This window comes from Mytilus edulis, chromosome 5, assembly GCF_963676685.1.
Source record: "Mytilus edulis chromosome 5, xbMytEdul2.2, whole genome shotgun sequence".
Lineage (NCBI taxonomy): Eukaryota > Metazoa > Mollusca > Bivalvia > Mytilida > Mytilidae > Mytilus > Mytilus edulis.
The window spans coordinates 36,888,459-36,915,506 of NC_092348.1; the positions used below are offsets into that span (position 1 = coordinate 36,888,459).

At 32.2% G+C, this 27,048-nt stretch overlaps 1 protein-coding gene across 1 annotated transcript; it reads right to left on the reverse strand.

The window, feature by feature from the left end:
- Positions 1 to 11,217: 11,217 nt before the first annotated feature.
- LOC139523582 (uncharacterized) lies at positions 11,218 to 18,877 on the reverse strand. The gene is made up of 4 exons (XM_071317710.1): positions 18,759 to 18,877; positions 12,707 to 12,797; positions 12,141 to 12,336; positions 11,218 to 11,446 (listed from the first exon to the last, which is right to left on the reverse strand). Exons 2-4 carry the CDS (start codon positions 12,744 to 12,746, stop codon positions 11,296 to 11,298), a joined length of 387 nt encoding a protein of 128 aa, XP_071173811.1. The 5' UTR covers positions 12,747 to 12,797; positions 18,759 to 18,877; the 3' UTR covers positions 11,218 to 11,295.
- Between the last annotated feature and the right edge of the window lie 8,171 nt (positions 18,878 to 27,048).

The following is a 27,048-nucleotide window of genomic DNA, read 5'->3' on the forward strand; positions in this document are numbered from 1 at the left end:
ACCACTAAAAAAATCTAGTCTGCCCTTCCACGAAATATTTAATTAGATTTTTTTTTAAATGTTTATGAATTTTCGAAAATTCCACCTGACAACCGATCAGACAATAGTTCTAAGTTGAATCAATGCAGACAAGATCGTTAACTGATGCTCATTATATATAATTAGCTAGTTGATACATTTGTCTTTTAAAATACAACTGACATACAAGGATTGTGTGTGGATAAATTTATCGGCTTCCAAGAGCAAAATTGGTAGTGCGTCATCCCCACAATGGCTTCCATTTCTACGATTGTGAAAATGAACTGGAGTAATGGGGAGATAATTTTGACGAAGTAGAATCCTGACTGAAAGGCCGTACGGTGACCTATAGTTGTTAATTTGTGCCATTTGGTGTCTTGTGGAGAGTTGTCTCATTGGCAATCATACAACTTCTCCTTTTTTATATACTAGTATATAGTACCTATATTTTATTTTGTTGTAGACCATGAAGTTTGTGATCTTAAAAAAACTGTCAAAGCAAAAGGAGAAATACTTAGAAGAAAACCATTTAATGTTGGCTATATCTTATTTCTTTCAAACATGCTAAAAAAACTTTTGCGCTTGATCTGACTTTACATTTATAAAATATAGCAGCATTGTCACAGTTACAGCCGTAGTTACAATGTACACTTTTTCATCTTATTTTATCATCTGGTATGTAACCCACCAGCTGGAGAGGAAAGCTTTTGTTGTTTTAATTCACAAGTCTAGAGATAAAGAAGACAGGTATAACTATAGAGGTATTTCTATTTTAAACTGTCTAGCAAAATTATAAAGCTCTATTTTATATAAAAGACTAATGAAGAATTATGAAAACATGTTCTCCAATCATCCATTTTGACTTAGTCAAACCATAGAACATCTGATAGCATATTTATTTTAAAAACTCTTGTCACTAAATATTTAAAAAAATAAAATAAGACAAAGCTGTTTGCTTGTTTTGTAGATTTTCGTGGTGCTTTTGACTCTGTTTGGCATAATGGCCTGTTTTATAAACTGATAAGTGATGGTGTTGGTGTAAAATATACTACTTTGAAAAATATGTATAGCTAATGTCGGTCTGTACTGCAGATTGGTAATGAACACTCTTTGTTGTTCCCCATTATTAGAGGTGTAAGACAAGGAGACAGTTTGAGTCCTACTTTGTTTAATTATAATATATTAATGATTTACATTCAATTTTTGATGAAACTCGTTATCCTCCAGTTCTTGATACTTCAAGTATCCAAACTCCAGTTATGCAGATGATTTGCTGTTACTGTCTGACACACTCCAGGGGCTTCAACATGTAAGTAGTAATGGGTAGATAAACGCATTTGGTTTACATTTGATCCAAACATTTTTTTTTCATAAGCCAAATTATATATTAAAATAACAGGGTTCCAGTGTCTCCAGCGTTGTACTTGTAATAAAACTATTTTCAAAGGGCATAACTCTTTAATAAAAAGTGGATCCTCCACCATTTTAGAACTTGTACGAGATATTGCTTATATTAACCACCTTATAGTAAAAGTTTTTTTTAATCTATCAAGAACGAAAGCGCCAACGAGGCCAATTTCTGTAAATGTAATATTTCCAAAGGACTTAACTCTTTTAAAGAATGTGGATCCTCCCAAATTTAAGAACTTGTCCGAGATATTGCTGATATTATACAATTATGGCATTTGTGTGATGTCGATACAAGGATATACTACTTTGGGTCGATATATCCCGTATTGACCTCAAACAAAGGCTATAATAATTATGTCTTTCCACTTTTCTGTGGAAAGACCTATTGTAATTGTTCTGATTATTATTATTTTCTCCAGCCAAAGTTTCTTCTCGCGTAACATTTTTGTTTCGTAATATGTCCGTCGCTAAGACATTTCTTATATGGGATCATACAGTTTAATATGCGCTTTTTATTTTTGCTCATTCTAAGCGGAACAATTTTCTTTGTAGGAGTTATCTCCTCAAACACTGTTTTCCTTGTGACCGCATCTCCTCCGTAACCGTACAAGAAGCCACAAATTTGTTTTATACAATTGCTCGTTATAATTATCCTTCTCATGATTTGCTCTGTTTTGACCGAAGCGATATGAACACTCTATATGAGAGTTATTTCCCCTTATGCATTTGATATAAGTGATATGCATTTCTATCTTGTAAACCATAAGTGATAGAGACCTAAGATTTGAGATCTGAGGTCCTTGGTCCATGAAAATGAAAATTAGGTCAAGGTCAAAGGTCAAGGTCCTATTCTAAATTTTTATTTTTGGCTTATTTTCTCTTATTTCCAAAAACCGTATAATTTATCGACAATTTATTTTTACTAATTTGTTAGTTGCGACATGTCGTACAACACGTAAATTTTTATTCCAAGGGTACGTTGAACGTAAAAGGGAGTTTTCTCCCCTATTGTATCTAAAAATACGCGTATGGTGATATAACTCATTAACCAAATATAATTAAGACCTATGGTCTTTTGATTTGAGGTGCTTGGTTTTACTTTGAAATTGATCTCAAGGTCATAGCCTAATTTGACATTCTAAATTTTGACCTTTGCTTTTACCTCATATGTATACATGATAAAGCCATGAGACTTTTTGCAATAGGTTTCAAACCATTTAACCTTGAAAAAAACTGGAAGTTACTTTGTGAAAAACAGGAAGTAGCTATTTTTGTACTTTATTAATATAAAAGTATATAGAACCAGATATTTTTAGAATCAGTGTCAAGTTAATATTCAAACAGTATCGGAAGTAACATTTTTCAAACCGGAAGTAACAAATTATCTCTCTTATTTACGAAAAACAAAAACAATGTAAAAAATATTGTATAGAAACCATATATTTTTGGAATCGGCGTACACTAAGCTATCATTTGACGATTGAAATGACATTTTAAACCTAATTTTACTACTTTCATATTAAAATACATGGTTTTTGGTGGAAAGACCTTCAATTAGAACAATTTTTTTGTAATTGTTATATTATTAGTTTCCGACCATACATGTATTTGTATCAAAATTTTCAGTTTAATATAGTCGATTATTTGATATTGTTGGAATTTAAGAGATATCATATTGTCTCCTAGCCAATAACAACATATTAGTAGTTATTTCATTTATGTTTTCTGAGTTTTATTTGCACTATTTATATACTTTTTTCAAATGATCGAAAAGAACCATAATTTTGCTTAAAAATATTTAAAACAATATCATAAAATTCATTACATGACGTCATCAAATATATCGGTTTTTAGAAATTCTAAAAATAACCGTGCAACCTTTATGATAATCTGTTAAATAATTGGACCCACGAGAGCGATAGAGAGGCTATTTTAACTAAATCTAATCTTTTCAAGGGGCATAACTCTTTTAAAATAAGTCGATCGTCCCCCATTTTAGAACTTGTCCGAGAAATAGCTACTATTAACCTATAGTATATATTTTATCACAACTTGGCAGAAATTGTACTTGTGAGAGCGCAAGAGTGGACAGACGAATGGAAAGACGCCAGGTATTTCCATGTCCCACGCAATGCATTACGCGGGGACAAAAAAAGCACAAATTTACTTTACAATAATATTTGTGCTACTACATGTAGCAATACGATGCTATATAAAAGAAAAGGTCAAAATTCACATGCTATGGGAAAAAAGCCGGAGCTCCTTTTGTCAAAACACACTGTCTAATTAAACATCCAAACATACAATCCACACTGGTCTGTGTCCACACTTGTATACTAACAATATATATATTGATCCTAGAAATATAAAGGATGGAAATAAAACATGACAACTGTCACTGGGGTAAAGCTGATGACCGTAACTGCATTCACGGTCATCCCAAGATGTCGGATGAAAAATTAGGTCAGTTTCTGTATTGTCTGTTAAAGTGTTTCTATATCATTTTCTTTACAAGTCATACATTGAAACGATGTAAATTTATAAAAGAATCACTCGAAAATCACTAATTACTTCCGAGAAATGTGCACGAAACGGGAAATTCGATTTGAAAAAATCGGTAAGTAAGATGACCGTAAATCATAATCAAAATATTTTCAAGATGACCGTAACATAAAACAAGGATGACCGTGATTGGTAAAAAGATGACCGTAACTTGTAAAGGATGACCGTAATTTGTAAAGACTGACTGTAATTTGTATTGGACGATCGTAACTTTTATAGGATGACCATCAATTCTAAGAAATATCCGTATTGTATTCAAAGCTTTTTTGTTGAGTTAGTCGATCTCAATAGGGGCTCGGTTAGCGGATATAAATATGTTTCATAAATTTCTTTTTTTAAACTATAATATAATGGCCATATTTAGGATTTATAACAATGATAGTAAATTGCATATTTCTCGTAAACAATGAAATATTTATTGAAATCGACGTTAAAATTTTAACACAAATTGACAGCGATACGACGAAAATTTGAAGAAACATGAATGTGTCCCTAGTACACGGATGCCTCATCTACACTATCATTTTCTATGTTTAGTGGACTATGAAATGGGATAAAACTGTAATTTGGCATTAGAATTAAAAAGGTCCTACCATATATATATGGGGAAAATGTGTACTAAGTTTCAATTTTATTTAACTTGAAGCTGGACAAACGGACAAACAAACAGACGAACCAGAAAAACATAATGCCAATAAATGGAGCATTAAAACATTAATAATACATACGAATATTTGGTAATCGAGCCCATGTGTATGGTTCCAGAGGAAGCAGATTAAAATTTTAATTTGTCTTGATATATGCAGGCGGAAACACTTTTGAAATAGAACAAAGGAATCGAAGCTCTGTGTTTATCGAGAAAGCGATAAATATTAAATGTAATGTTTGAAATAGTAACAAAATTTTAAAAAGTTAATAGAAACAAATAAAACGACAATTTTCTTATTTTAAAAACACCATTTGCATAAGTTTTCAATATATCTATTAGATAGTAATGAAAAACAATAAGATATCAAGTCGACGAAATGGTTCTTATCGGGCCCTTATAAATAGCTGACTACGCGGTATGGGCTTTGCTCATTGTTGAAGGCCTTACGGTTACCTATAGTTGTTAATGTTTGTGTCATTTTGGTCTTTTCTGGATAGTTGTCTCATTGGCAATAATACCACATTTTCTTTTTTATATATAGTATCTATAAGTTTGATGTAGAAAATGCATAAGTTAACCTCCGATTTTGTTTTTATCACGGACGGAGAACATATCAATCTTTTAGTTCAGAAATTTTCGTGTCTGCCCTTCCATTATGTGAATCAAGAAAAAATTCCCCAAAACAGGTAACGATTGTATCGAAAAGAGAAAAATCGAGTGCACCTTTTTATGTTAGGGCATGTTTGGGGTGTATATTTTGTCTTTAAAACGTACAAAGCAAGAGTATTCTATATAGCATCTCGCTTCAGATTCTATCATTATTATATATCAAAGCTACAGGTTGACTTTATAACGTAAAAAAATGACAGTACGTAAAGATGAAATATATGGGTCAAGTGAGATACCTATCTAATGAATCACAAAAACAGAGTAGGTGTGTTCGAATAGTTTTTTTTTTCTAAAAGTACTTGACGACAGTCTTTTAATTTGGATGATGAAAATGGATATCTTCGAAAAAATATGATTTTCTTGTGTGTGATAACTAGGGTTTATAATCTTCAACCACTGAAAATGTTTAGTCTGCCCTTCCACGAAATATTTAATTAGAAATTTTTTTAAAATTCCATCTGACATCCGAACAGACAATATTTTTAAGTTGAATCAATGAAGACAAGATCATTAACTAATGCTCATTAGCTAGAAGATACATTTGTCTTTTAAAATATAACAGACATATATAACGATCGATCGTAATGGTCCTATGTGGATAAATTTATCAGTTTTCAAGAGAAAAATTGGCAGAGCGTCAGCCCTACAATGGCTTCCATTTCTACGATTGTGAGCATGAACTGGCGTAATGGGGAGATAATTTTGAAGAAGTAGAATCCTGACTGTATGAATAACATTTCTGTATATATACAAATTGACAACGTTCCGCCATGTGATACGCTTTTCGTACAATACTATTTTAAGGATCTACTTTGCTGGAGCTCACCTTCACTAGTTTATTCGAATGATATTTTCAAAATATTTCTGTTATTTTATTTGCACGACAAAATAAAAGACGATATAATATCAATGGGTGTACATGCAATTTTTTGGCATTTTTAAAAATGTGTATTTATTATATGTCATTAAAAGGAATCCCAGAAACAAAAACAAAATCTTTTGTCGAGCAGTTGAAGGCTGTGCACCGCATTTTTTTCATTATGCTTGTAAGGTGTCATTTTATCGCGCTTTTGTAGCATGTTTTCCCTTCCTGTTCATTTGCATGTCTTTTGGCAAATTCATTTTAAAAATTAAACCCTCGACTGTAAAAAAGATACATATGGTAATCTTTGCATTTGAAGCACGTCTTATTTTCTTCTACCTATAGGATAAAAGTCTCATATTAATATGTGTATACCAACACGATTAATCATTTGATACAAAAAGATAGTTATATAAATACGGATATTTCTTAGAATTGAGGGTCATCCTTTAAAAGTTACGGTCATCATTTACAAATTACGGTCATCTTAAAAGCAGTTACGGTCACCCTTGTTATGAATCGCTGATTCTGTTACGGTCATCTCGATTGTGATTTACGGTCATCTTGGCGATTTTTTCAAATCGAATTTCCCGTTTCATGCTTATTTCTCAGAAGTAATTAGTGATTTCCGAGTGATTCTTTTATAAATTTACATAGTTTCAATGTATGATTTGTAAAGAAAATGATATAGAAACACTTTAACAGACAATACAGAAACTGACCTAATTTTTCATCCGACATCTTGGGATGACCGTGAATGCAGTTACGGTCATCAGCTTTACCCCAGTGAACTGTTCCACTTAGCTGGGTAAAACGCTGGTTCGACTTTTTAAAATTAAAAAGACATATTTTGCACCTCATAATATTAACTCCCTCGATGGAAAGGTGGAAGATAACATTCCCGGGAGTAGAACCAGGCTGGAAATGAACACGTGTTGTTAATATAAAAGAAAAATAGACAAAATTAAAAACCAATTCTTCAGAGAACAATTGAAGGTCTTTCCACGTCGATAATAAGAATGAAATTTAAAACACGATGTTAGAAAATGTCACTCCGTGTTGATGTAATGTGGTAAATCAAACTGATATAAAAAAAAAAAAAGATTTAATAAGTTTATGCAGTAGACCTAATGTTAAATAATGAACTAGAAAGAATTTTTAGCAACGGTCAAAATTGACCTTTGACCTTGACCTCAAGTTTGAGGTCATAGGTCAGTGATCTCAAATCAAAAGACCCCAGGTCAATCACTTGTATGGTTGTGGAGAAATACTCATTTCAAATACATAAGGGGAGAAAACTCCTATAAGGGTTAACCAAAACTCTTCGACTTAAATAGGTTGAAGTTGCGCCTTGTTGTAAACAGTAGTTTGGCAAACACATCATATCATTAACTGTAACAGTTTCTTTTGAATAACGATAACAAGCAAATTCAAAATTTATAACATGACCTTCACTTTGACCTTGACCTCAAATTTCAAGGTCATAGGTCAGTGATCACTAATCGGAAGGCCCGAGGTCAATCACTTGTATGGTTGTGGAGAAAGACAGATTTCAAATACGAAAGGGGAGAAAACTCCTATAAGGGTTAACCAAAACTCTTCGACTTAAATAGGTTGAAGTTGCACCTTTTTGTAAACAGTTATTTGGCAAACACATCATATCATTTACTGTCACAGTTTCTTTGGAATAACGATAACAAAAAACATTCAAAATTTATTTCATGACCTTGACCTTTGACCTTGACCTCAATTTTCTTCAAATGAATCAAGGACTTCATATCAAAAGACTGTAGGCCTCTATGACTTATAACGTATGAATTTATCCAACAAATCGCCTATCTTAAATTTGCAAAGGGAAATAACTCCCATTAGATGTATTCCGATCAATCAAGTCAAAATTAACCAAATCATTCTTAAGAGTAGACAAACAATTTGGTGAAAATAGCTTGTAAAAATCTTTTACGGTTTTAGAGATATAGCGATAACAAGAAAAAGATAACTCCTATTAGAATAAGTGTTCGGTCACACAGGGTGAGTTTTGAAACCTCCATTACTGTACAATATCATTGTTCAAAAATCCATTCGATATGTTGTAAGACAAAAAAGCATCTCAGACGACAGAAGAAACAAAAATAATCAGAAGAAATACAAAAGGTCTTTCCACGAAAAGTGGAGTGGAAAGACCTAAATAGACAAAAACCATTGATGGCAATTGTAATAGTCAAAGGATAATTATGCATTATGCCACAAAAATACAAATATGAGAAAAACATGACTCCCAAATGTTTAACTACATACTAGATATTTTGTGAAAAAGAAAGCATCGGGAAATGATAAAAACATAGAAATGTATGAATACGCAAACATATGCAATAAAAGGAGTATGTATAAATACGCAAAAAATGGGGAGTATGAATTCAATATCTAATTAATTTATGTTTAAAAAAATCTGTTTAAAGGAGTAGCTAGGTCCGATAAGGTCCGATTTTGGCCTTAAATTTAAGGTTCATCTGACGAAAGATTTTGTCAACTTTTTAAACACTTAAGTGTCTATTTTATTTGAATTAATTAGTTTATGTGAAAGATTTTAACAGATTTAGTCATTAAAAACGATCCGATTCAAGCTCAAATATGAAAAATCTATCTAATATGCCGAAAAATGTCATTTTTTAGATGGTTTTTGGTAAAAATGAAAGTGGCCGCATCCGTGTTCATCCTCAACCTTTATATATGTTATGTATTATCATAAAATGAAACTTATATTTAAATATTAAGGATGAACACGAATGGCGCCACTTTCGTTTTACACGAAAACCATCTAAAATTTAACTAAAATGCTAGAATTATGAGGATTTCAGTAATTTAGCATGAATTAATGGTGCTAGTACCGGATATGTGTGCATTGTATTGTCAAAAACAGCCCATATTTATGTAGCAGAAGCATTCTTCTGTCCAATAAATAACTAAAGGTTTACATTTTAACAATTTTGTAAAACTGCTATATTTTGGGGCCAAAAAGGGGTCTTACTGAACCTACTCCTTTGAAGTTAATGTATGCATTCGTGAATGAGAACCGCTGCCAAATCCTGTAAATTAATATTGATTTAAAAAAATATGTATACGACCACTTTATGTTTCAATTATAAAATTATATATTTTTCGACAAACAGAAATCTGGTTTAAAAATTTACAACAATTAATTGACCTCATCAATTATAAACTTTAACGGTTTGAAACGTTTTTTTGAAATCTTACAAATTGCCTTATTATAAGGAACGTTGTGTAGACCACTAATATTGGGGAACCAATGCCAGCTGATTTATTTCGGTGTATTGTCACGAAGATTCCACACTATTATACCTATTTTAATAATAATAAAATGTACACTTGTCTCTGCAAGTGGCGTCTCCCATGTGAGAGTTTGGGATTATTTAACTTATAAATGTTTTATTTTCGTTTAGTTTACGAATAAGAATTTAATTATATAGTTATCATTTTGATACAATATGCGCATGCTCAATAATGACTAGGACATGTGACAATATCAAACTGTATTTATTTACCTTTTATATAGAGTCTCATATACAGTGTAAAATTACAATACAGTTTTGATCGTTTCAGGTTAAGAAATGTGTATATTAAGGTACAATGTATGTGACCTCTTAAGACTGGCGAATTGTTGACAGCCTCATTTACCAACAAACTATTTCTGGTACATATTGATTTAAGGTGGTATGAATGCTTTCGCAATCTTTGATTGTGAAAAACAGAGAATCTGAGGTCAATCATTCAAGTTAGTGAATTTGATGCAGAAATGTAGATAACTAATGTGAACTTGCATTTAAAAGAACAAATTTATTAGGTTTTAATTCATAAATACGAAAAGTGTAGATTTATTTTTTTCATTTTTAATGTTTTAAATTTAAATTGGTATTTTAAGTGGAGTTAACTCTGATAAAGTGCATTTTCTGAAGGAATCTGCATGGAACTTTGCTATTTGTATTTTAGTAAAAAAAAACGTACGGTGATCATATTTTTTTTTCTTGATATTCTCAAAGCATTTTCTAGATAAAATTGAGATTGGAAATGGGGATTGTGTCACAGAGACTAAAACCCGAGCAAAGAGCAGACAACAGCCGAAGGCCACCAATGGGTCTTCAATGCAGCAAGAAACTCCCGCACCTAGATGCGTGCTTCAGATGGTCACTAAACATAAATGTATACTAGTTCAATGATAATGGACGTCATACTAAACTCCGAAATATACACAAGAAACTAAAATTAAAATCAAACAAGACTATAAAAAAAAGGCCAGAGGCTCCTGACTTGGGACAGGCGACAAATTAGGGCAGGGTTAAACTTATTTGCGTTATAACCTTTTGCAAAAGGTTTGCGTTATAACGCAAACATAGGAAGAAGAAAAAATGTGTGGCGCTAATACGCTTCCGTACTCCATTAAGTTAATTTTATAGTTTTTATTTTATAAATATGTAATATTATATACCATAAAGGGTGTTCTCTAAATGTTCTCCATAAGGAACATAGAGAGCCCCCTTCGATCACCCCTATAATCTTCGACCAGGCCACTAATTTTCCCGCCAAACGTCTAAATCTGTGTAACTCTTTCTCAAGCGTAACCCATGCATAAATTCTCAAAAATTACAAAGTCATTGAAGAGAAGAAGAGATGGGACACTAAAATCTCCTTGTTAATGTTGTTCATATGTGTTTCTAGTTACTCGCTTTTTGTATAAATTAGACAGATAGTTTTCCTGTTTAAATGGTTTTACGCTTGAAATTTTGTATGCCCGTTATAGCATGCTGTTCAGTGTGAGCTAAGGCTCCGTGTTGAAGACCATACTTTGACCTATAATGGTTTACTTTTACAAATTGTGACGGCGAGTCGTCTCATTGGCACTCATACCACATCGTCTTATATCTATCATCGCGCTATAGGATTTTTTTCAACAGTCAAATTTTAATTAATTAAATCATAAAACGATCGTTTTACTAACTTTTAAAATTATATTTGAAAAACAAAACCAAAATTGATTTGAAATATGCTTTTATTGATAGACGTCAGGATAACGACAACATCTCTTTTTCTGGATCAAATTCTTTTTTGTTCAAACGATACAACAGCAGAAGTTGGGTCCACAGTTAGTTCGGAAACACCCTCTGACGCCATATTTCCACGAGACTACATATGGTTGGTATGATACGTTCTCCAGGCCACGTTTTGAGTAGATGTGAAAAGCATCAACACAACGAGCTATGCTGAAAAAGATACAAAAGAAACTTTTGCAGTTACTTATAATTCTAAGATTGCAAAAAGTAAATACTGAACTTCAAGGAAAATTAAAAACGGAAAGTTTCTAATCAAATTGCAAAATCAAAAGCTCTTACACATCAAACAAATGCATAACAACTGTCATATACTTGGTACAGGATTTAACTTATGTAACAAGTGGTGGAATAAACATGGTTTTATAGCTAGCTAAACCTCTCACTTGTACGACAGTTGTTTCAAATTCCGTTATATTATCAACGATGTGTGAACACATATATATAAAAAAGCACAAAATGGCATACAGACAAAACACAGTAGCAAAAATGAAAGACCAGAATACATATATTTATAATAGCATGATGACGGGATGTAAACATCGTACTGTAAAGATTATTAATATATGAAAATATCAGAAATTGTTTATATGTTATAAAATATATAAAAATACTCATCATAGATACCTCCCGTTACATTTTATACGCCAGACGCTCGTTTTTCGTGCTCAAAAGACTCATCAGTGACGCTCGATTGCAAAACAAAATCTAACTAAAGTACAAAGTAAATATCAGAAATGAAATAATTTACATACTCCGTATTACTTTACACTTTAAAATACCTTAAACACTCTTCAGTAATATGTTCTCTCAAATCAATGATAACACATTAAATAATGTAAAATACCTTAAGGGGCCTCCAGCAGATGAACCTTGATTCATAGTAGATGTGGCATCTGCACAAATACTTTCACAAGTCTTTCCACCATAACAAGAACGTGGTATTGCTGATGCATATGCACCTGCCTCGGCCAAGCCCATGCAGGCAGATTGTGCCATCTGATGGTCTGAGCCAACACTGACTTGTATGTTACCAAGAGCAACTATAAAAAAAACCATTTATAAATAATACAAATATTCGTCATGTATTCAACTGGATTTGATATTTCGGGTATATAAAACGACTCAAAGATAAAAGTGAATATTAATCGTTTTAAATAATCGCATTTGTGAAACCAAGATAAACCATTGATAAGAACGAACTAACAATACATATAAATGTTTAACTCCCTTTCATATTTCATATTTCAAGTTTTCAACTTTTTAAATTGGTGGCAATATAAAATATATTTATTTTACTCTTTTCATATTAATGCCAATCAAAAAAAAAGAATATGTTTTTATTTGTATTCATAGAGTCAAAGCGCAAGGTTTACAAATAAATAATGAATTTATATAAAAAAAAAAACTTACCAAAACAAAACAATAGACAATAAAGTGCTACGCTCCCCATTTTAGCTAGTTTCTATCTATAAAGTTCTGTATCTATAAAACACGTTCTCATCTAAAATTAGAAATTCTCATTAACGGTAATTTACCATAATTCGTACTCAAATAGTATCAGATTATTACATGGCACTTTTCATATCGCATGTATTATCAGCCCTAGGTTCAATATCAGCCCAAGAGCCGCATGGCTCGAGGGCTGAGATTGACCGAGGGCTGATAATACATGCGATATGGAAAAATGACATGTTATGATCTTTTTATCATATGCTTCAACATTTGGAGTAAAATAACAGATTCATATATTGATCTTTTACGTGGTTCCCAAATAGAAGTTCAAAGATTGAAAAGTTCACCGACGTCGGACCCAAATTTAGTATATTCGATATCAAATCTTTCTGCAATATGCCTCAACAGAGGAGAAAACATTTTTGATATGGACGACTCGACAAACCCAAAAAAAAAAAAAACACACACAACAATATACATAATGAACACTGTTTGGAAAAGTCAACCTTTTCAAAGTAACTTTCTAAGTTATGTTTGAAACTTATAAAGAATGCATTTGTTTAATAATTTGTTTGTTTGTTTGTTTTTTTATTTTGTTTGTTATTTTTTTTACACAGTATACTTTTCAGTATCTAAATAATTGTTTTGTACACGATTTCGTAATGTTTTTCACTGAAAACGTAGCATTGAGGTCTATTTTCCGGAATTTGCCGAGTATCACCGGAATGCCATGTGATAACGTTACGGAAAGGCATGTGATAACAATCGAAGCATGTGATAAACTTTTCATATCAGCCCGCTAAGCACCAATTCGAAAAATATGGAATTTACGTTAATTTAATGCTATTATCATACAGTAAAAATCATATGTTATTTAGTCTAAGTATATGATAAGTCGAATTATTGCTCATAAGACAAACTTATGCAAAAAAGAGAAAAAGAAAAGAAAAATGCATTTTTCTTTTATCAAGCACTTGGAAATCGTGAATCTGGCATATTTAACACCTGGTGTATGCTGAACTGAATTGTAATAAATTAAACTTGCATTTCTCAGGCCTGTATGCCAGCATACGAACCTGGTGTATGTTAATGTCTACATTTAATTTATACATTGCATTTCTCAGGTCTGTATGCTAGCATACGAACCTGGTGTATGCAGAACAGCAAATATTGAATCAAATGTTGTATTTCACAGGTCTGTATGCTAGCATACGAACCTGGGTGTTTAAAAAAATACTTTACGTCAGTATAGCTGCTGGTTAATACCGATTTCGAGTTTTTTTAAAACTAAAAGCCTACCATTGACCTCTTTATTTTCTCCCGATGGGTAAATAGAAAAGCGTTTATTTGCAAGGCAAACCGGTAAAGCGTTTACTGTTGTAAATCCATAAATGAAACCCAATTCTCAAGTTCCACGACTATGATCGCTTTATTGACATGACAGTTATCTGGGTTTATTTTGGCAAATTAAAATTACGGAAAAGTGATCATGCGATCATAACTTTTGTACAAGGTTCCAGTTGGAAAGCAAGTCCTTCGATACGGCCGTTGTCGTCAAGCTCTATCAGCAACAATAGCAGGGGGAATTAATTAGGTGGCGCTACAGTCGTCCGTAACGTCAAAAAGTCCGCCAAATCTATCGGCTAAAAGATTGACGTTTAAAGTATTTTTTGCAACTTGTCATGCTTTTATTATATTAAAATTTAAAATTTGTAGGTTTTGTGACCAATATAATTTATTTACGACATACAAACATTACAAAAAATAGCTTGTTATTGCTATTCCTTTTTCCTGTCCGTTCTAAAAAAAAATAGCCATCTTTTTTGTCCGCCAAAAAAAATCGATTTTTCCTAATTTGACGTTTGCGTATCCAAATACAGAAAAGAACGGTTATAATCTTAAATGAAACCGGGAAACCTATTTCAAATTTATACACTTTTTTGAAGCCATCATTTTTTACTTTTATACATCAATTTTAGTGACCACCAGCCATGTCAATTTGTATCTGGTTTTAGCTACGTTTCAACTTCAAAACAGTGACGTTTAGCTTCTTTTCATTGTACCTGTTTCAAAGTGCTCTAACATACTGATTTTATTAAAGACATGAATGAAATTTTGATTAAAAATTGTGGATTTTCACAATTCCATACGATACTTGTATTTTAAAGTAACTAAAATCCCTTTTGATCCCCTACACAAATTGACGGTGACATTGTTTTCTTTTTTCAACATACGTCATGTAACGTTTATAACAAAATATGTGTCCGGGTCATGTGCATAGTAAAAAAATTACACATTGGAAAAGTGAAACAACAAACAAAGATCTTCTTTATTGCGTTTATAGCTAAACGTCTGGGAAAATTCTGACAGATCTGACAAACTATTGATAGCCTACTGTATGGATGGACAAAAGCACAAACATAGCAATAGAAAATGCATTGCAAAGAAAATTCTGTAGGAAAAAAAACATATGAAAAAAGTAAATGAAGGTCAGTTAATAAAATCTTGCTTATATTATTATCTCTTTACTTAGTAAGCTATATTTCCATTCTCAATTTTATAGTAATAAGAGCAAAAACTAGCTTATCAGATCTTATCAAGCCAAGTCAGCCAAACAAGAAGTTTATTCAGAGATCTATGTGTTCTTACAAAATTGAATTTATTCAAATGGCAAATTCTTGTCAAATTTAAGCATCTTTGATCATTATTGAAGTAAAATGCACAAAATTAAATTTGTCCCACCAGTTTCATTTCATTTCCTATTACTAGTATTCAGATAAAGTATATATACAATACTTTGTTTATAAATATGTAATTATTTAAAGAAGCTGATACAGCAACCTGTTCAAGAGAAGAAGCCCCATTTTTTCCAAAAAGTTTACTTTCATAATCTATAAAATACCCTGAGAAATAAGACAAAGGGCTACTGTGCAAGCTAATCTAATAGTTTATTTTTACAATAATAATGATTCTGAAATTCAAAATTGTGTCACTTTCACTTATAATTTAAAGCATATATTTTTTTTACAAAGTTTCTGTCAATATTTTTGGTATAAAACTTATAAATCCCTTTTTTGTATTTTACTGTTCAACTAAGAAATAGGCTTGAGTTTAAAGACTCTCTTAATTTGAAGAAATTTGTTGAGACTCTTGGTCACACTTTATAGAATATAAAATATATATGATCAGTACTATTTATTTAATAATTATATCAATTTCAGAAAGATTATTGAAATTGTATAAACTATGTTTTATTGCATTAAATATAATCAGAAGTGTTTAAAATAATTCTGCATGTAGTATATTTCATCCGCCAGATCTAATTTCTTTCAATATAGCTAGGTTATTAATTTTACATGTAGGTGTCATTATCCACATTTCTGAATTGTTTTTTTTTTACTGCAGTAATATTTTGTCTTTTAATATTTACATTTAGTCCTTCTCTGAAAAATAGGGGGAAGTATCTCTTCTTTATATTATCATAACATAGTTATAAATCGAGTTTCGTTTATTTTCTTTCTAATTTTTGTAAGGTAAACTCCTTTTTTAATTTTTATATATGCATTTTGCTGGGTTTTTATTTTTTGACTGGTGATATTAAGGGGAGATAACCACTTGCACAAATCGGCATAAAACCCACCGCTTCGGTTTGAAATCAATTTGACGTTTGCGTATCCAACATTCTATTGCCGAGATATTCATATCGAGTGTTTGTCTTAATGAGATGCTTTATTAAATTTAAATTCAGCCCATCATTTTTAGTTTCCTCGTAAATATTTAGATTTTTCGTTCAGGAGACTTGACAATTTTCACCCAAACTCCAAGTTTGCAGATAAAATAAAGAATAAAGGACTTTGATTTGATGTGTGAGCCTTGACGAGAATAAACTATGGATACTCAAGATTAGTTAGGTCAATAAGTTTTTATTACGACAATAGTATTTAGTGAGTTAAAATAAGGTTTGTCTTATCCGTTTTTTTACTGAATTTTCACGGTCACGTGACTCTATTGTTGCTGATAAACTTGGGGTCAAACCGTGACCTGCTTTCCAACTGTTCCAAGTTGTTGACAAAATTTTAAATGACGTCAGGGACCTTCTGACGTAAGGCGGAGGGATATAGACTGATAGCGACTTACACATGTTACTTTTTACCAGTACACTTAATTAAAATAATAGTAATTGGTTACAAAACAAACTGTTTTGTTTATACTTGGTATTGGTAATTGATAAAAAGTCAAGGAATAAATGGACTACTTATCTGCGGAGTCACGCACTCCTAAATGACGTCATATATAAATGTAAACAAATTGAATGATGAACGAAGGAGTTCCCGTCACGGTGAAGAAAATGGACGATTCTTTGAAAAATACGCTCTATTATCTAAATTCTAATAATTTAAACCAGAAGCAAAGCAGAATGTCTGAATTTGTTATTTTACGGTAAGTAAACCTAGCTGTTTTGTAGTCCAAATAATTTTGACGTCTTGAAAGGCTATTATATTTTTTTTCTTTGACGCCTTACTTCGAATTATGACGTCTTGAAAGGCTATTATAATTTTTTTCTTTGACGCCTTACTTCGAAGTAAGGCGTCAAAGAAGTCTTGAAAGGCTATTATAATTTTTTTCTTTGACGCCTTACTTCGAAGGAAGCCTTACTTCGAAGTAAGGCGTCAAAGAAAAAAAATATAATAGCCTTTCAAGACGTCATAATTATTTGGACTAGCTGTTTTGTACATTTTCCACGATTTCATAGAACTGCAACGTAAATGGATTTTCGTGTGTAAACGTATTTTTCCTTCATAATCTGTCTCTAGTCCAAATAATTATGACGTCTGGCAAGGCTATTTTAATTTTTTTCTTGGACGCCTTCCTTTTTCTAATGTTTTTTCTTTTTCTTTTTTGAAGGCGTCCCAGAAAAAAATTAAAATAGCCTTGCCAGACGTCATAATTACTTGGACTAAATCTGTCTCATGACATTATACCCCGCTAGCTCAGCCGTTTACGTTACTGGTAGAGAGGGTTCGGCCTGTGCTTTCGCTCCAGGACTTCTGACAGCATACTGACAATACAACATGAAACAATGACAGGTATAAGAAACCTAAAAATGACCAGTGTTTACGATTTGCGAAGCAATGCATTTGCTCAAATAACAAATGACCAAAATTCATAAAACAGTTTCATATTTAATAGACAAAGACAACATATAAATACATAAATATCGCGGTATCTCCATGTGAAAATATCAATCCCTAGAATTTCAATACATGTTCGAACTTCCCCTTTTTTGATAAACGATGCGGTGAAAAATACCCATTACAAGTTAACCAATTCAAGGAAGCGTTTGGCCTTAGTGCTATCTATAAAATAATATGATACTAGAATTTTGAGGTGTCCGTCTACTTAAAATATTGAGAGCTGTACACTAGTCCTCTTTAACTAAAATATTATCCAATCAATCAAGTTGTGACGTCAACTTTCCGAGACAAAAAAAAAAAATATACCCACTGGTTCCCACCGACTTTGTTAGACTAGATCATGAACCTCATTATTCTATGACTAGGGAACAAAAATCGATCCAGTAAAAAAAACATCGCATTTCTCTATACCCGTTTAATTTTCAATCCAACCAGAGCAATGTCTGAAAACGTTTTTCAATATCATTGACCATTTCAAGATCCAAAACTAAAACATGCGATAATACAAAATTCTATTTCAGAGTAAGGCACGAACAATTCCGTAGATTGACGACCGTCACTCCAAAATATCCCTCGGATTAACCATCTGTCTAAATATCGCTATCAAAATGAACCCAATCTCTTTATAAACCCAAAAATCATAAAATATCTAGCTAGTGTACAATTCCCTCTATTTAATCTAGAACGGAAACGTAATTTAACATTTTAGAACTGTTCGACTACGAGACCGAAAAGAAATATATCAAATGTAAAGAAATAAATATTTAAGTCAAACATCGAAATACAAAATAAAATGAAATTTAAATACAACTTACCAGTACGAAAGTTTTCCCCAATCTAAAGAAATACTGCCCTGACGAGGTTTAAATATCCATGTCTGGACATTGAGTTCCAAGCACGAGATAAACGATCCCCGCGAAAAAGTGACCAGACAACTATAGTTATATATAGTATCTAAAAATAGAAAAAGGGGAATTTACAATGAGCCATAAACGTTACAGAACACCCTCTTTTTTTTTACAAGTCGGCTTGAACACATTTACACATGTAAGATTATTGATTACGTTTTTCTTCTTTTATCAAGATTTTTGTCCACTACAATCAATTTCATGCTAGACATCGTGTGGCGAAATTTACTGCTGCTTTACTATCAACTGTCAGCCCCCCTAACCCGTAGCCAGGGGGGACGAACCCCCCCCTCCCCCCTTGAAACCAAATAAAATAAGTACTGTTAAAGTCAACGTTCTGTTCCAATTGTAACTGTTAAAGTCGAGTTCATGAGACCAAATAACCCCCGCCTGGAAATTCCTGGCTACGAGCCTGCCCCTCCCCCCCCCAAAAAAAAATGGCCTTAATTCATAATTGCATACTTATAGTTACTGTTTTGTGATAGATCACATATTGTGATTCTTTATAAGACAGTGCACATACATTTATTTCACATATAATCCGTTAACCCTGGCAAATGGGATATGTAAAATAAAAGAAGCTAGTAACCCCTCTGTCAGTAATTTAATCCGTGATTACGAATTACCTAAAACTGTCATAACTAATTCCATAAATTCGTGACTGATAACAAATTTAATCTGTGATAACGAATTTTTCACTTCGTGATAACCATATTAATTTTCTGACAATTTTCTTGATTATATTTTGCGGAGGTCCTTAGTGGACATTTCGACAATCAATGTCTCTAGTGATGTCCGAGGACAAAATATTTGATAATCCAAAGCTTATTAAAAAGATGATGAGTTTTACACAACAAAAAAAATTATATAAACAATAACTATAATAGTGATTAACCACTCCGGTTATACACCATAAAACAAAATTAAAGAGTTATATTCGCATAGTATCGAAATATAATAAGCATGTTAACGAGGAAAGGTTTCTTTAAAAAACCAAATTAGCTTTTAGTCTTTGATATTCGAAACATAAGAAGGATTAGACAACCTGTGACCGAAATACTATATTATTAGTGTGAGTTCCATGTGGGAAAATAGTCATTAGATAAATAAATAAATAAACTGTTCAGACATAAACAATGAAACAATTTATATTGTAGACTAAGATACATGATTATTGGCTTTGATCTAGCTGTCAGTAATTGCGAGTACACTGAGATCTGTACTAAGTGTCTTTTATGTTTGAGGATGGTTAAGGGAGCTACCATTTGATTTTTATTGGGGGGGCTAGGATGAAAATTTTTGTCCTGCATTTTATTTTAGTTGTAATCTCTGTCCTGCCTTTTTATTTTTCACTCTATTCGGTCCTGCCTTTTTTTTTTATTAGTTTATCCTGACTTTTTTTACCTAAATTGTCATCCTGCCTTTTTTTTTTTTGCAAAGTGTCTCATCCTGCCTTTTTTTTTACTCAAAACTCCTGTCCTGTCTATTTTTTTCAAATTTCATCCTAGCCCCCCCCCCCCCCCCCCCCCATAAAAGTCAAATGGTAGCTCCCTAAGTATCCGTCCACGTCATAACTGTCAACCAAATTAAAAAAGACGATTAAATGCACCTCTATAGAGTTTTGAACACTCCAAAAATATTTAATACCATTATTTTCATAAGCTTTATTACAAAAATTAATAACAAGTTCTTTGATAGTAGTAAGGGAGGTAGTAAGAAGCACTAACATATTATTAGTAGTACATTTACAATGTACTAAATTCTAACCAGTACATATTAAAAAGAAGATGTGGTGTGATTGCCAATGAGACAACTCTTTACAAAAGACAAAAGGACACAGAAATTAACGAATATAGGTCACCGTACGGCCTTCAACATTGAGGAAAGCCCAAACCGCATAAGCAGCTAGTAAAGACCCCGAAATGACATAGTCGATACTTTCAAATGTTCTGAAGAGGCTTTAAACTAGTAGTGGAAGTGATATGTTTGAACAATTCGACTCTATGTGGTACGTTCGGACCTGAATATAAAAGAATGGATAATGTCGTTGACCACAATTACCGTGCACTTATCGGAAGCACGCTCACAAATAATAAAAACATTCCTCTAACATTGGACAGGGGTGTTACAGTACAGCATAAGAACATACTATGAAATTCAGTTGAAAAAGGCTTATCTAAACAGACGGATACACAACATTCATCTAACAACACGAATGTGTGCAAAGTGCCCGGATGCCCAACACGCACTATCATTTTCTATGTTCAGTGGACCGTGAAATTGGTGTCAAAACTCTGATGTTTGCATTAAGATTAAAAAGATCATATCATAGGGAACATGTGTACTAAGTTTCAAGTTGATTGAACTACAACTTCATCAAACACTACCATGACCAAAATATTTAACCAAAAACTTTAACATGAAGCGGGACAGACAGACGAACGGACGGATGAACGGACGAACGAACGGACGCACACACCGAAAAACAGAATGTTATGATTATTCGACTCTCCACAATACACTTCCATACAATTTTATCAAGAATTTTTTTTAATATTTAATAAAATAGTCTTTTACAAAATGTTTAAATAGATGATGTAGTACATGCATGAGTGCCAAATAGACAACTCTCCATCCAAGATATTATTTGTGAAAGTTAACCATTACAGATCAAAATACGGTCTTCAACTCGGAGCCTTGGCTCACACCAAACAGCACGCTATAAAATACTAGTTCAAACCATCCAAACGGGAAAACCAACGCTCTAATCTATAATATGAAAAATGAGAAACAAGAAACATTTATAAACCACATCAACAACCACAGAACATCCGTTTCCTGACATAGGAATGGTACAAGGAATGAAGCAGGTTTAAACGTTTTAATAGGTACATGTACCAACCTTCACCATGGAATAATAGTGTAACATCACAACATAGAAAACCTATTTCTGTTACGAATTTGAAGATATAATTGAAGCTTTAAATTTTCTCCTGGACAACATATAATTATGTACATTTGGTGATATCGATAGATAGAAAGCTTTCTTGAGAACATTAGTTGCGCCTCTGTGTTAGCAGATTTATTCATGTATTGCTATGAATCTCATTTAATGACCCAACTCTGTAAAGACACATCATTGTTACATGTGGTTGACGGCGATGTTTCTTCAGCTCTATCTTACGATGTTGATATAATTATCTCAACACGTTCGTTGTATCCATGTGCGTAGTGATGCCATAGATTTTAACGGACGTGGTCAATGCATCACTGGTAAATTATTATAAAGTTAAGGATTTTATTACCATAAATTACCCAAAACATTTACTAAATCCCTTCATAGATACAAAGATGTGAAGATAGCAGTTTTTTTTAATCTTATTTATGTGCATACTTCGATTAAGGCCTGCAACTTAAAAATATCAGAAAATTAGTTAACTTTTAAAATACTCAAATAGATACAATGTATCAAAATTATCTCCTCTTGATCACTGACCCTTTCCTCATGCATGAATTATTATTTGATGTTTCTTTAATCACTCTGTAATGTTTATGCCATGTTGTAATTAATGTTAATATGCTCTTAATGATCACTTTAATTTGGAAAAAAAAAATATTGTATTGTATGGTATGGTATGGTATTGTATTGTATTGTAATAGTAAATTTGATTGTAACTTGGACAACTTATTAAAAACGGTATTTCACTTCCTTAATTTTACGGTTATATTGTACACGTTGTACATACTAAAAGCGCAAAACGATCACGGTGATCAGTTTAAACTTACGAACCATAAAACAAACCTATTCATGCCAAGAAATTGCCTCCGTTGAAATTCTGCAAACACTCCATAGAGCAAATTACATGGATGATTAATATTGACCATTTGGTATATGGCTGTGTTCTAAGCGACACGTACATGAACAAGGTTATAAATTAATTTGTTGAATGAAATCAAATCTTTAACTACTAAATAAATGAATGCCGTAGGAGGTCGACCGGAATTTTTAGCGAGGATTTCTTGGCATGTAACAGATAGAAAACTCAGGGTTAGAATTCATAGAACAAAAAAGGGGCAGTGGCAAATATTTCATGTATATTTTGATCACAGAGAGAGTTACCCCGGCCCGCTTTGCCTAAAAAAAAAAACCCTTCTTTTTCTGATTTGTGCCTTCGAACTTTATGTTTGAATTGTAGTTTCACTTTCCATATTCGGTATTTATTCTTATGTAAGCTCCACGTGGTAATAATCACGTGATGCAGGAATATAGTATCTTGGAGTTGGGCTATTTCTTTCTTTTCGGGCGTATACTCCAAGCAAACAACATGCATGTGTATAACAGCACTGTAGATTTTCGTATTAAATAAAGAAGTTGCCGGTCCGGTACATGAACAGATTGGTTAGAAAGCAAAGTTTTAATTTTAATTAGATTGGAAAGCTTAATTCGAGGGTTGAAAATAGAGAGCACAAAAAAAAGGGGGGAGGGGTGTTCCACAGAGAATATTTTAATCTTATGAACTCTAAATTTGAAAGGTTTATTATTATTTTTATTTAATTAAAAGAGAAAAACGAATGTAAAACAAATTGTGAATGGTCTTTCTACCTTTCTCCCGTGTAAAGGTTATCTTATTAATTTTGTAAATGTATCAAGATCTTTGAATATTTTTTACATTGGCATACATATCGATTTTGTTATCAACAAAGTGAACATAAATAAATTTGTATAATTATATTTCGATTTTTTTATGCCCCATCTACGATAGTAGAGGGACATTATGTTTTCTGGTCTGTGGCTCCGTTCGTCCGTCTGTGCGTCCGTTCGTCCGTCTGTGCGTCCGTTCAGGTTAAAGTTTTTGGTCAAGGTAGTTTTTGATGAAGCTGAAGTCCAATCAACTTGAAACTTAGTAAACTTGTTGCTTATGATATAATCTTTTTAATTTTGAAGCCAAATTAGACTTTTGACCCCAATTATACAGTCCACTGAACATAGAAAATGAAAGTGGGAGTTTCAGGTTAAAGTTTTTGGACAAGGTAGTTTTTGGTGAAGATGAAGTCCAATCAACTTGAAACTTAGTAAACTTGTTGCTTATGATATAATCTTTTTAATTTTGAAGCCAAATTAGACTTTTGACCCCAATTTCACAGTCCACTAATCATAGAAAATGAAAGTGGGAGTTTCAGGTTAAAGTTTTTGGTTAAGGTAGTTTTTGATAAAATTGAAGTCCAATCAACTTGAAACTTAGTACATATGTTCCCTTAGTATAATCTTTCTAATTTTAATACCAAATTAGAGTATTACCCCATTTCACGGTCCATGGAACATGGAAAAGGATAGTGCGAGTGGGGCATCCGTGTACTTTGGAGACATTCTTGTTTTTGAAATGTATAAATACACATCCAAGTTTGTTTTCTATATAGAGATTGCTTTATCTATTATAATACATAACATTATATGCATATTTATTTTAAGGTTATGATCATTCTGTTTAGATTGACGTAAGCATCAGAAGCATGTTTATATATTAATAATTGTTTTGCCTTTTAACTAGATTTCAGTAACTGCAAGTATTGTCAAATCGTATTTTTGTGTAATTCGACCAGTTGACACATTTTGCAGTGCATCTTGTTTTATCCAATGTTTGCTTGTTTTTGTGTTATATCACGTCTCACTAATTTTTTTTTTATAAATGTACCATATTTAACAAGTGTTAAGTAAAACGATACATTTTCACTTCTGTTCTCGTACTATGAACAACAAAGTTATTTTGTAACAAATATTTCCGTCCTCTTAACAACTAAGTTATTTCATTTATAGTTAACTGTGTACAGTATTTTATGTATGGCCAATTTGTCTTAGGTTATTGTTACCTTTTTTGATATTGTTTTACATATAGTAATGTGTCATAGATCAAATTTGTTCTTTGTGTTTATGTTTACTTGTATTTAAAAAAAAAATTATTTTATAGTGTGTATTTCTATGTTGTAATGTTATACTACTGTTTCAGGTTAGGGCGAATGTTGGCGTTTGTTAAAACGTTTAAACCTGCTGCATTTTCTTTCACATGTCAAGAATAAAGGCAACAGAAGTATACCGCTGTTCAAAACTCATAAATCCATGGACAAAAAACAAAATCGGGGTAACAAACTAAAACTGAGGGAAACGCATTAAATATAAGAAGAGAACAACGACACAACATTAAAATGTAACACACACAGAAACGGACTAAGCATTAGACAAAATCCTATGAGAATAACAAATATAACATCAAAACCAAATACATGAATTTGGGATAGATAAGTACCGTGACACGTCTTATAGTAATGTGAATTCACACTAAAAAATAAGAGAAAACAAACGACACAACGGAAACACGTTAAAATGTAACACACACAGAAACGAACTATAATAATATAACAATGGCCATATTCCTGACTTGGTACAGGACATTTTTAAAGGAAAAAATGGTGGGTTGAACCTGGTTTTGTGGCATGCCAAACCTCCCTCTTTTATGGCCATGTGAAATATAACATTAAAATGACAACACAACATTACAGGACTACAATATAAATAAATAGGAGAACATAATTGACAAAGAAACACACGAATAATAGCTAAACAAAAGGCAACAAATTTAAAATTTTAATACGCCAGAAGTGCATTTTGTCCACACAAGACTTACTAGTGACGCCCAGATACAAAAGTTTGAATGCCGAAACAAGTACAAAGTTAAACAGCATCGAGGAGCAAAATTTCAAAAAAGTTGTGCCAAAAACGGTCAGGGTTTTCTGTTAGGTACCAGATCATTCCTATTATTTAGAATAATTTATACTTTTGCAAACAGTAAATTTTATAAAATGACTATACAAAAGATATATGATAAAACTGAAGTATTAACTAATTACAGGAAACAACCGAAATACACTACATAACCCGACGAAATGCAGCACATCCGAATAAGTTTAAACCTCAACGCCAAGTGACGTCATATTTGAAATTGTAAAAGATGACAAAAAAATTACGTCACATTTGAATTTGTAAAACAGATCATCAAAAAAATGAAAAATGACGTCACATTTGAATGAATAAGATAGAATAAGGATTGATTTAAGATTATATTTGAACTAAATACTGATATTACATTTAATAACAATGCACATTTCAATACTTATTAATAGCAAACTAAGGTAGCAATTAACTATATTATATGTCCGGTTTGTCTTCAAACGTAAACCATCGTATAGATTACGTTGAACAAAATGAAATCTAATTAATGAAGGCGGTGATTAATTTTCTTTATACCATAACACATGAATATAATAGAAAAGACGTGAACACATTTGACAAAATCCGATGAGAACCTGTTTTTCAGTGGTTGTCGATTGTTGATGTGCATGATGTGTTTCGTAAGTGTTCTCGTTTTTTATATCGATTATACAGTTGGTTTTCCCGTTTAAATGGTTTTATAATAGATATTTGTCTAGGCCCTTTATAGCTTGCTGTTAAGTTGTAAAACATTTCATAGCATTTGAAGTTAAGCTGATCCTGCTCAATAAATTTTGCTCAAGCGTTGGCATCCCATACATAAATGGAATCGATGTTGTTGAATTAAATTATAACAGTAAAAAGTTATCACAAAAAAAAACCTAAACTGCGAGGAAAATTCAAAACGAAAAGTCTCCAATCAATTGGCAAAATCTAAAGCAAAAACACATTAAACGAATGGATAACAACTGTCATATTTCTGACTTGGTACAGGCATTTTCGTATGTAGAAAATGGTGGATTGAATCTGGTAATCTAAAAAGTTACTAAAATTGACACTTTCTTGACTAATAAGTGTCCATTGTAGGTTTTATGTAGTTAAACTTCTGTATCGTCGATATATGATATATACTCTTTTTGTTCAAATCATATGTAGAAAAGTTCACTGGAAATTAATATTATCAAGTTTGGTATACAAAAATTTGATCGAACGTCTTACTGCAAAGTGATACCATCCAGATATTTATGAAACTTTGTTCGAAACGGAAGCAAGTCATTTCGTACCCTGACCATTTCGTACCTCTGTCATTTCGTACCCAAATCTGCCATTTCTTACCAACTTTTTACCATTTCGTACCCACGATGATATCTATTTCGTACCCAATCGGCCAAATGCATCTACCAATCCGTAACTCATGGAGTTAATACATGTAAG

Excerpts from the sequence above, each read along its gene's own strand:
- LOC139523582 (XM_071317710.1), bottom strand. The coding sequence starts at position 12,746 with ATGGGGAGCGTAGCACTTTATTGTCTATTGTTTTGTTTTG. Across the intron at positions 12,337-12,706 it reads TTGTCTATTGTTTTGTTTTG|TTGCTCTTGGTAACATACAA; the intron begins GTAAGTTTTTTT and ends TTTTTTTTATAG. Across the intron at positions 11,447-12,140 it reads TCTGCTGGAGGCCCCTTAAG|CATAGCTCGTTGTGTTGATG; the intron begins GTATTTTACATT and ends TATCTTTTTCAG.